This window comes from Cucumis melo, chromosome 4, assembly GCF_025177605.1.
Source record: "Cucumis melo cultivar AY chromosome 4, USDA_Cmelo_AY_1.0, whole genome shotgun sequence".
In the NCBI taxonomy this organism is placed as follows: Eukaryota; Viridiplantae; Streptophyta; class Magnoliopsida; order Cucurbitales; family Cucurbitaceae; genus Cucumis; species Cucumis melo.
This window is the reverse complement of record NC_066860.1, coordinates 8,230,439-8,242,520: the sequence shown is the minus strand read 5'-3', so window position 1 is coordinate 8,242,520 and position 12,082 is coordinate 8,230,439. Positions and strand designations below refer to the sequence as shown.

The 12,082-nt window shown below is 38.6% G+C and overlaps 1 protein-coding gene across 2 annotated transcripts; it reads left to right on the top strand.

The window, feature by feature from the left end:
* Window positions 1-2,441: 2,441 nt before the first annotated feature.
* Window positions 2,442-11,034, top strand: LOC103495010 (PAP-specific phosphatase HAL2-like). 2 transcript variants are annotated; one of them, XR_007820058.1, is made up of 4 exons: window positions 2,442-3,091; window positions 8,930-9,614; window positions 10,106-10,484; window positions 10,691-11,034. XR_007820058.1 is itself a non-coding variant. In XM_008456436.2 (3 exons), exons 1-3 carry the CDS (start codon window positions 2,938-2,940, stop codon window positions 10,407-10,409), a joined length of 1,143 nt encoding a protein of 380 aa, XP_008454658.1. In that variant the 5' UTR covers window positions 2,442-2,937; the 3' UTR covers window positions 10,410-10,675. The 2 variants fall into 2 exon arrangements, 1 of the variants encoding a protein (XP_008454658.1); XM_008456436.2 differs by lacking the exon at window positions 10,691-11,034 and having other exon boundaries at window positions 10,106-10,675.
* Window positions 11,035-12,082: the final 1,048 nt, after the last annotated feature.

Genomic DNA, 12,082 nt, shown 5'->3' with positions numbered 1-12,082 from the left:
GTAAATTAAAATGAAGAAAATTCTTAGACTCACCCGTATTGTCGCCCACAGATGACGACTCTCCCGCAATGTTATCTAAATCATTCTCAAATTGAAGGAACATATCGTCCGTCTCCATAAAATTTGATCGTCGATATGACATAATGACTATGGACATAAAAAACAAACATTCAATAACCAAATACGAAACATAGCTAGAATCAAAATATATAAACTAGATATAAATATGTGCATACGTGGTTTAATTTGTCACTATAACTTACTCCCCTGAATTTTCACTATTTTTCAATAACTAACTTCAAACTATAGAGGCTACCATAACTGCAGGATAGCCAACACAACCTAATTATTAACAACAAAATACTTCAAAATATCTTCGTATCCTACGAACCCCTCCAAACTACAGAGGCTACCATAACTGCAGGATAGCCAACACAACCTAATTATTAACAACAAAATACTTCAAGCTATCCTATTACCACCCCTTGAAACCAACAAATTCAAAACAAAAAAGGCTATCATAACTGCAGGATAGCCATCCCAAACATAAACAAATTCAAAATCAAAAAGCTACCATAACTGCAGGATAGCCGTCTCAAATTAACAATAAAAATATTCAACACAAACAGGCTACCATAACTGCAGGATAGCCAAAACAAATCTTAACACACATATTACATTCCCAATTCAATTTAACTATTAACTCCCCCCCCCCCCCCCCCCACAATTTCAATTTTCAATTTAACTTAAACCCTCCTCCCTCCAATTCAATTTTAAATTTAACTATACATCCCCCTCCCCCCCCCCCCCCCCCCCAATTCAATTTAACTATTAACACCCCCTCCCCTCCAATTTCAATTTTCAATTCAAATATAAACCCCCCTCCCAATTCAATTTTCAATTTAACAATAAACCCCCCTCCCCCAATTCAGCCCCCATTCAATTTTCATTTAACTATAAAATCCCCCCTCAATTCAATTTTCTAAAAAACCCTAAACCCTAAACCATTCAAATTTCAATTCAACCACAAATTACACACACTCTATACAAAAATACATTTAACAAACAAAAATCTATTCCAAAAGAAATTCCTAAACTAATTTTCATAAAAAAAAACCCTAAAACATAAATTTAAACTAAATAAAATTTCATTTTCCACTTACCTAAAGTGGCAGACGGCGGCGAGGGACAACGGCGAGGGAGGGCGGCGACAGACGGCCGCGGAACAGCGGCGGAAGGGCGACGGAAATCGCGACGACGATCTCGGCTTCTCCTCTCTTTTTCCCTCTTGGTTTCGGTTCTGTAAATTACAGAACTGAAACGATTTTAAAGGAGATTTCCCGACACAGTGACGTGGCATGGGGAAATCCCTCAAAACGCGTCGGGAAAAGGGGAATTCCCGATGCTCATTAAACATTTTTCCCGACGTTTGATGCAGCATCGGGAAAAACCCCTATTCCCGACGTCGCTCCCGACGCACTGTTCACGACGTCGGGAATAGTTCGTTTTTTAAAATTAATTTACCCTTTTCCCGACGTATACTTGCCGACACCTTCGTGGTGCATCGGGAAAGATTGTTTTTCCGACGCATCTCCCGACGCGTTGTTGACGGCGTCGGGAAAGCCCTTATTCTCGACGTTCTTTATGCCAACGTCCTTTTCTGTGTCGAGAATCCTCCATTTTCTTGTAGTGTGAGATCGTTTAGACTTGGTATGTGATCGTTTAGACTTGGTATGTGATCGTTCAGACTTGGTACGAGATCGTTTAGACCGGGTATAAGATCATCTAGACTTGCTACGAAATCTTTTAGGCTTTAGGCTTGCTACGAGATCGTTTATACTTGCTAAAAGATTGTTTAGACTCGATATGAGATCGTTTAGACTGGGTACAAAACAATTTTTTCACGCATGTGTGATCAATTAATTGCGGGTTATTTTTGTTATTTGGTGTTGTGGGCTTGTAGGCTTTTTTTTTTTTTTTTTTAAATTGTTAAATATTTTTACATTTTGTTTTATTTTTGAAAAAACCCTTTGCTTTTATTATTATTTTGAAAAAAAATCTTAAAATTAATCTCAAGTCATGGGTAAACATAATTATATTGAATAAAATTTCTAAGTAACATCTCAAATATTAAAAATTAATATTTAAGTATACAGGGACAATGGCCGTGGTACAACACTAGTGTATAAGATATAAGTGTATCAGACTCTATCCTAGGTGTATATTGAATGTTTCAACTATATCACTTTGGTTGAATTGGTTTTTTTCTTTTGTCTGTCATATCAACGAAATCAAAAGAAATGTGTGATAAGCCTTTTCTCCTAAAGTTAAATTTGAATTCTTTTTCAAATTAAAATTTTATTCATTTTGGGACGGATATTCCTTTTGTTACGCAGACTTGTAAATATCCTAACTTTTTGCATTAACATCGAAGCTCTACCAGGGAAATTTGAAAAACTGAAAACAATAAACAAAAAAACTCTTAAAAGGAATCGAACTGAATTCACAATTCGAACCTCCTGTCTTTCAAGTTTGAACCCAAGAAAGATTTCGATGAGGAAGAAAAAATAATCGAAGGAAGAAAGAGGAAAAGTGAGAAAAAAGGCAAAATTCTCGATTCCATATACAGGGGAAAGTGACACCTGTGGTTTTTGTGGGTTGCCAAAAATGCACAAAAATTCAAGTTCTCCTCTCTAATCGCCTTCCATCTGCCAGATACCTTTCCCATAACAGTAACCCAAATCGGCCCTCGTTAACATTAACATTACCATTCACATTACATGCCATTCAACCGCAAACCCGATGCATCATCTTGTTCGAAATGCCTCGACGTTTTCAATCTTTATAACAATGAACAGCACCTCCTGATATTATTGGGTTTCGCTAGAATCGCTGTTTAACATCTGGGTTTTGTGTAAAACTTCTGGGTATTTGACAATGGAGGATGGAGAGTACTCGAAGGAGTTGGATATTGCGGTTCGTGTTGTTCATTTGTCTTGTGCTCTTTGCCGTAGAGTTCAAGAGGGTTTGCTTGAAAACGGCAATGCTCAGGTTAAGGCCAAGGATGATGATTCTCCGGTGACAATTGCCGGTATTCTTTCTTTATTTTGTTGTTTTATCGATGTTCCTTTTCTTGTTGTTGTTGAATGTTACTGTTGATTGCGTTTTGTTTTAACTTTGAAGTGGGAACTGCATGTTATATGTTTGTGTTTGTTTGGCTTATGGAAAATGTAAGAAAATGAATATATGTAATGTATTTGATACTTTGTTGAGATCAAGAAGACACCGTAAAGTCTAATGCTGTCATTGTGGGGTACAGGTTGTTTTCATCCATCATTCTCTGTTTTTGTAATTTAGTTTCATGATTCCTCACGTTGTCCAAAGGGCAGGTGTTTATGATTTTATATTGTTAGGTTTGTGATAGAGACCTTTAATTTTATTGGACTACAGGTTACTGGGGACATTTTTGTACTCTGTAGTTTATTTTTGCAGTAAATGTGCGTTCCCTCCAGACATCGTTTTCTTCTGCTATCTTTCATTGTTTATTCTCATTTCTTTCCTTTTGTCATTTGAACTGTTTATCCTTTATAAGTTGTTTATTATCTTCTATATTGATGTATCAGGAAGATGACACACGGACTCTCTCCAAGTCATTTTTTACCTACTAAGCTGATGTTTAAATGTAACTTAAATGTTTGTAATAAATGTTGAGTTTCTGAAAATGACGCCACAGTAATCATGCTGCTTCATGATTCTAGGTAGAAAGTTCCTCCTGATTTATTGATGCATCTAATCGAACGCTGTTTAGCAAAAAATGAAAATAGACGAAGTTGTTGATTATATAATTTGTAGTTATAGTGAATGGGAATTGTGAACACTGTAAGTATTAGGACTCAGCCTATCAATTTTATTTATCAGCACTCAAGGGAAGATTCAAGAGCTCCCTTTCTCTCCCAATTGTCTCCAAAGAGAACGATTACAATAGTAATATTTTTCGTACCTTCTCCCACACAGACACCCTTTCTCCCACACAGACACCCTATATAACAACTCACAGAAGGCCTTACTAACAGCCAGCATTCCTACGGGCCCACCTACAACAACCTCATATTACCCCCTTTTCATAATATTCTGATTCTTTCTTGCATTTCTCCTAACATAAACCTTAGTGATCGGGGCCTATCATTACCGGCCCCCCAAAGAGCCATCTTGTCCTCAAAGTGGAAGTCTGGGTGCTGATCTTTGATTACTGAAAACACCTCACATGTTGCATCAATCGGCAAACTATGCTCCCAGCGAATTAGAACTTCCGAACTGCCCTCCTCTGTGGGTGAATTACGCAGTCCCAATACCTCCGCCGGTTGTAAAACAAAGCTCAGGTCAGGGGCTAAATTGGTAGGGATAGGCAGAATGGGCAGATTGGTACTAGTCGCCTTCTTTAATACAGAGACATGAAAAACGGGATAAATTCCCCAAGTGGGCAGTAGAGCTAAATTATAAGCAACTTTCCCCACACGGCTCACAACTTGATAAGGGCCCACATACCGTGGAGCGAGTTTGGGATGGCTATGGTGTGCTAAAGAAGTCTGCCGATATGGCTTCAGTTTCAAGTATAACCAATCACCAACATCATATTCAACCTCACTTCTTTTTTTATTGGCCAAGGCAACCATGTGTTGTTGAGCCCATTATAAGTTGGTCTTCAAAGTGGCTAGCATATCATCTCGAGTCATATAAAGCTGTAAATGGGAACATCTCCCTAGCGGAGTGGGTGACAGTATTGTAACTCTATTCTGCCCAAGGTATCCATTTGGCCCATTGCTTCGGCTTCCCCATGGCAAAACACCGCAAGTAAGTTTCCAAGCCACAATTGACAACTTTCGATTGACCGTTGGTCTGTGGGTGGTAGGTCGTGCTGCGACGCAATTGAGTACCTGAGGCTTTGAATAATTCCTTCCAAAATAAAACAGTGAAAATCTTGTCATGATCTGAGATGATACTCCGAGGATGCCCATTTAAACGCACAATTTCTTGTATAAACAATGTCGCCACCGAATGAGCATTGGGTGGATGCTTCAAAAGGAGGAAGTGTGCATATTTTGTTAACTGATCGACGACCACCAGAATTGTGTCGAAGCCCCTAGATTTGGGCAACCCTTCCACAAAATCCATAGCAATGTCTTCCCACACTTTCCGAGATTGGGATAGCCTGGAGTAATCCTATTGGTGCCAAAGTGAGATATTTAGCTTGATGGCAAACTTCGCATTCTGCGATGAAGGAGCGAGCTCGAGCCTTCATACCTTTCCAATTCACCTCCCGAGCCAAACGTTGATAAGTCTTGAGGGCCCCTTGGTGGCCACCAATTGGATTTTTATGAAACTCAGTTAATAATAGATGGATGGTTGGAGATGACGCCAGGATAACCAAATGGCCTCTATAGCAAAGGTCTCCAACGTAAGGAATAGCCAGCAACACCCCCTTGCCTTGCCTTTAGAGTTTTCCATATTTCACTCAATTCCTCATCTTCCACCTGTTTTTTAAATACAGCAACATTGAGACCACCTATTATACTTAACAGACCCAACTCCATGGTTGTTGGTAATTGAGACAAAGCATCGGCGGTCGAGTTTTCCAAGCCTTTTTATATTCTATCCCAAAGTTATAGCCCATCTACTTGGTGATCCAGCGCTGCTGTTCCCTTGCTATTACCCGTTGTTTGAGCAAAAACTTCAAACTTTTCTGATCGGTGCCAACAATAAACCTCCTACCCAATAAATATGGTCGCCATTTTCGAATAGCAAACACAATAGCCGTCAGTTCATGCTCGTACACTGCCTTGAACTTGTGGGGAGGTGCTAATGCTTGGCTGAAAAACTCAAGTGGCCGTTTATTCTCCATGATAGCCCCCATCCCGACTTCGGATGCATCTGTCTCGACCACAAAGGGCTTCTTGAAATTTGGTAAAGCCAATACAGGAACTTGGATCATGGCTTCCTTTAAACGCTGAAAGGCAATATCCACATCTTGGTTTCATCGAAAATTTTCCTTCTTGAGCAATTGTGTCGATGGTAGGGCAATGCTCCCATAGTGCTCGACAAATCTCCTATAGTATCCAGTGAGTCTCAAAAACCCTCTAAGTTCCTTCAAATTTCAGGGAACATGCCATTTTCCCAAGGCTTTAATCTTTGTTGGATCGGCTGCCACTCCGTCCTTGGACACAATATGTCCCAAATATTCAATCCGTAACACCTCGAACTGGCACTTGTTGCTGTTGGCTACAAACTGATTTTCAATCAAAATTTCCATCACCCACTAGATGTTGCAGATGAGCTACTATAGTCTTGCTGTAGATGAGAATGTTGTCAAAGAAGACTAATACAAACTTCTGGAGATGAGGCCGCAAAATATCATTCATAATTGCTTGGAAGGTTGACGGAGCATTTCATAATCTGAATGGCATGACGAGGAATTCATAATGCCCTTCATGAGTTTGGAATGTTGTCTTATGCATATCTGTTGGCTTCACCCTAATTTGATGGTATCTTGATTTCAAGTCAATTTTAGAAAACACGGTAGCACCATATAATTCATCTAATAGCTCATCGACTATAGGGGTATAAGATACTTATCTGGGGCTGACATTATTTAATGCCCGGTAGTCCACACAAAATCTCTAGCTTCCATCATTTTTCTTGTCTAACAACATCGTGCTGGAAAAAGAACTCCAACTTGGTTGTATGATACCCACCATTAACATCTCTTTCACAAGTTTCTCAATCTCATCTTTTTGGCACTAGGGATACTGATATGGCCTAACATTGACTGCGTCGACTCCTTGCTCTAATTATATGGCATGATCATTACTTTTGCTTGGAGGTAATTCCTCTAAGGGAAAGAATACCTCCCTATACTCCAACAATTTTTGAATTTCTCTATGCACACCCCCGACTTTCTGTTCCCCTCGATCATCTTCCCTTCGTGGCCATTTGTTCCACAGTGCTTAGCTCAATCCACAGTCCTTGGTCACCTGTTTTCATAGTCTTCATCATTGCTCTTAACGTTATCTGTGATGTGGCCAAACTTTGATGTCCTCGTAATAGCACCAACCAATCCCCAAGCACAATTCCATGACTGACATGTGGTAATCCACCGTGACCTTGCCCAACATCTCCAACCATAAACACCCCCAATATCATGTCGGCGCTTCCAAATGGCAGAGGCAGAAAATCCTAGGTAATTGTCAAATCAGCAATAGTGAGGACCACTCCTTTTCAAATTCCAGTGCCCTGAATGGATCCTCTGTGTTCGACGTTGGCAATTTACGTGAGGCCACCAATTCTTTGTCAATAAAGTTGTGGGTTGCTCCTCCGTCTACCAACGCCACCACCTCAAGTCCTTTAACCAACCCCTTGACCTTCACCGTCTGTGGAGAGCTTAATTCTGCCATCAAGTTCAAGGAAAAATGGGCCACTTCTTTGTCATCCCTTACCTCCACGACACCATCGTCATTTTGGTTTGTCTCTCCTTCAGTATCGCCTTCCTCTTCCCACAGGGATGTCCTCCCCATCTTGTACAAACATGAATTGTAATTCTTTCTTCTTATATTTGTGGTCGAAGCTGAATTTCCCATCACACTTGAAGCAAATACCTTTCTTTTTCTTGCTTAGCATCACCTCCAGTGTTCCGACTGTCATTATCACGAGCCGTCCTGATTGTTGTCGTAGAACTTCCCGTGTTTTCCAATTTGCAAACCGCTTGATGACCCGCTTGAATTACCCATTGCTGACCCGATTTTATTTCTCGTGCTATCAAGCTAGCTCTCTTTCAAACGCTTTGGTTGAATGGCTTGGTCCTCCTCAATTAATTGGGCCAAAGTCATCTTGGTCTATCGAGTTCAACTTACGCATTTCGCTCGGGATCTTCTTCTTTAGCTCAGCCACAAACTTTGCCCTAATTCCTTCAATTGAGCTGAATATTTCTCGAATTGTTGTCAGTGCTCCCTCACCGTCCACACTTGTGCAACCTCATGAGATGGGAATAACGATCAGCCTCCTCTGCTGACTGGAATCGATCCAAAAACAGCTCACGAAATTTCTTCCAACTTGCAATCAGTTCCCATTCTTCTTCCCACTGATACCAATCAAGTGCTTCTCCTTCGAGAGAGCATACGTGTCTAAGCTTATGTTTCTCAGTTAGTCGATTCACGACAAAGTATCATTCCACACTATTCAACCAACCATCTGGATTTTCTTGTTCCTCCCTCTTGAATATGGGTGCTTCGAGCTTCCTTAATCTCATATCAAATAGGGAAATTTCCTTATTTTTGGATGCATTCATTCCCTCTCTCAGGCTTTCACCTTCCTTTTTCATTGAACTTTTAGTAGACATGTCTGTATTCATTGAACTTTCATTGAATACAGTTTTTACCCACAGTTATGGTAAAGTGCTAGTCTGCAGCATTAGTTTGGGTGACACCAGAGGTGGAGTGCTAGGGCAGCTTTTATCTCACGGTCACGGAGGAATCTAAAACTTTGCTAATGATAATAAGATTGCATAATTAGTTCTCATGGTTCGATTCATTTTACTATTTTTTTTCATGTTTGAAATTCAAGCTTCTGTATCTTTTTCTTGTTTGTGAAGTAATATTCAGAAGAATTAGAGTAGGTAGTGCTTAGTAACATAATTGAGTGGCTTGTTTAAGGCCTTGACTTTACTTTTATGTTCCATTTATCAATGAAACTTGAGAAATCCAAATTTAATATTTTAGGGAACACATATGTTGTTGATTAACCAAGAGGTATTGAAGTTGATTTGTCTTTTCTTTTAACTGTCAATTGATGTTATTTGCTCACTATTTTACTCTGTTTATATCTTCCTCTATCGTTTCATTAATTGGTTTTTCATACGGTTGGGTCAACTCATGAACAGATTGGAGTGTACAAGCAACTGTTAGTTGGATCCTTTCTGAATACTTTGGAAGCAAAAACGTATCCATTGTTGCTGAAGAGGATGTACAAACTCTTTCTACACCAGATTCGGTAGGTCTGTTGTCAGCTGTGGTAAAAACTGTAAATGAGTGCTTGGCTGAAGCACCAAAGTACGGTCTTCAAAGTCCAGCCAGAGAACTTGGAACTTGGGAAATTCTCGAGGCTATAAGTCGGTGTAATTCAACTGGTGGCCCCACAGGAAGACATTGGGTGCTTGACCCTGTTGATGGAACCTTAGGTTTTGTTCGTGGGGATCAATATGCTGTTGCTTTGGCTTTGATTGAAAATGGTAAAGTAATTCTTGGAGTTCTTGGTTGTCCAAATTATCCGTTGAAGAAGGAATGTTTTCACTACCACTATAAGGTATCGACGCCAAAGTTATTATTACAACCGTGTTCTGATACCTTGGAAAAAGGTTGCGTCATTTATGCAAAGAAAAGCTGTAATGGGGCATGGATGCAGCCATTAGTCCATGGTGATAAGAAGCTTGAGTGGCCAAATTCAGCTAGCCTTATTCAGGTATCTTCAATCGATGATCCAGCCCATGCAACTTTCTGTGAACCTGTGGAGAAGCGGAACTCAAACCACTCATTCACTGCAGGGCTGGCTCATAGTGTAGGGCTTAGGTGCGCTGTCGATATTACATCTTTTTGTTTAGTTAATGGATTTAAAGAGGCAATTTTTGACTGACTGGACTAAAAATTACATGATAAAACCTGTGCTGTAGCATTCGAGAATCAGCAAATAAATGAAACATCTTCTTATTCACTTTATTGGTTAAAATACTTGGAGAAATCAACTTCATAACAGATTATTTACAGCACAACAAAGACTTTTGCCAAACTTTAGGTTAGGTTAATACATTGTTTTATCGGCGAATGCTTTTGAATAAATTTTTTTGATATGTTTAAGCAATTTATACATATTGAACTTGGGGCTTTTTTATGCATAACATGTGGAGCTCTTTTAATGGATTCTTATGGTTGTCACTAATCAGGTGATGATCACCACTAGTATGACAGGGATTTGCACATCTTTAACACAAAATTCCATTCAACCTGAACTGCTCCAGTGGCAGTAGTTTCAATTTCTCTTAATGGTTATACTTATGTGGCAGGAAGCAGCCGTTGCGAGTCTATAGTATGGTGAAGTATGCTGCCATTGCTCGTGGCGATGCTGAGATTTTTATGAAGTTTGCAAGGACCGGATACCGAGAGAAGATATGGGACCATGCTGCTGGTGTTATCATTGTAGAAGCAGCGGGAGGTGTGGTAACAGATGCCGGAGGTCGTCCCTTGGATTTCTCAAAGGGAGTGTACTTAGAAGGTCTCGATCGGGGAATAATTGTTTGTTCGGGGCCAATCTTACACGAAAAAATCATTGGAGCAGTCTATGCCAGTTGGGATTCTTCCAATCTATAAAATCTTTTGCCAACACATGATTGCGTCCACTGACTAGTGTTCGTGAGCAAGCAAAAGGGTCATCGTAGCCATTAGGTACTTATTTCTACCAAATTTGATACTACTTATTACAATCTTATCTCGTTGAGCCATCTAAATAAACTTTGTTCATATCTTCTGATTTGGTGGCTGCAATTTGATAAAATTTTCTTGGCATTTGTTCTACTATATTACTCTAAAGTAGAACAGATCTGATTTGATATAATCCATATATGCTCTTTTGTTTACTTGAATTAATACAGAAAGAAACAAAGCAGAATGGTTTGGAAATGCATCAGAAAGATTCTCATCCAAAACTCCTTTCTCCAGCTGAAAAACCAAAATCAACTCAGGTTTCTTCATTTAGAAACATCCAATTTTTTTGGATGATCTTTTTCTTTAGATCAGGTGTTTTTTAAGTTCTCATCCTTTTAATTTTATTTAATTAACAAAAAAAAGTAGTTTACCAATTAAACATCCACTTCCCTTTTCATGTGAAACAAATACCTAAACACCTTATGGTTAATTATCTCAACTAGACTAATAAATACACTAACTTATTGTCATGTAAATAGAAAAGGAAGAATTCCCCTATATTCGGTTGAAACTTTCAAATTTAAAAATTCTACTTACTCGGAGGAGTTTCATATTAATATATTTGAGGTATTTTGATTAATACTGCAACTTTTATACGTAAGATTTTCCTCCATTTTCCCTTGGTTTCTTATGCTGTATCGATAAATCTGGTTAATTACCAGAAACTTAAGAAACTAAAAAATCATCAAATAAACTGGAATCCGTCAATTGAGGGTGGTTTCCGAATCAAATCGCCAGGCATTGTGCTAAGTCATGGTTGACAAAATTATTTTTGCAATGGACCAAAAGGAAGTCTTTAATAGACCAAAAGAACTAAGAGATCATAAATAGAATCAACAAAGGCATAAGCTTCGTTTAGATATTCCGTCCTAGTTAATCAATTTTAGAACCTCATATAAAGTAATAGCCTCAATGAAGTTAACAATGCTATTAATAAATGGTGTTCTATATGTAGCAAGCATAACATTATCATTGGAGTCACAATGATACTGATTCTTGTATCATCATTTAAAATGTGACACTGATTCTTGCATCATCATTTATTGAGGAGGGATACAGCAATGTAGGAGACACTCAAAATTAAAAAAGGATAAAAAAGATGAGAGAAAGTTGGGACAACAATATAAGAAAAATGACCATCGTCTTACATTGTCGAAGCAATAAACGAGAGGATTGTGATGTCCAAAGAATTAAAGAACTTACAAACCCTACAAAGAGAGGTTAAAAAGTTTTTAGTTTTGTGTATTCGTTTTCATTGAGATTACATTCCTTAATTGGATACCATATTTGAATTAAGTACATTTTGAATGCAAACCCCAACCTAATTCTCAAACTCATCTTAAAATTTAATAGACCTTCTTCCTTCCTTCCTCATGCACCCAACCAAATTCATCAATTTTCAATTTTGCATTTCCAATTTCAAAATGGGCCCCCTTAGGACCCATGGACTTCTCTCTTGAAAAATTATATTATTATTGAGTTTATTCACATAGAAAAATAACTAAAACATAAAATATAAAATTATGCGTGTAAATAACCTCAAAAGATATGTTAGTAAA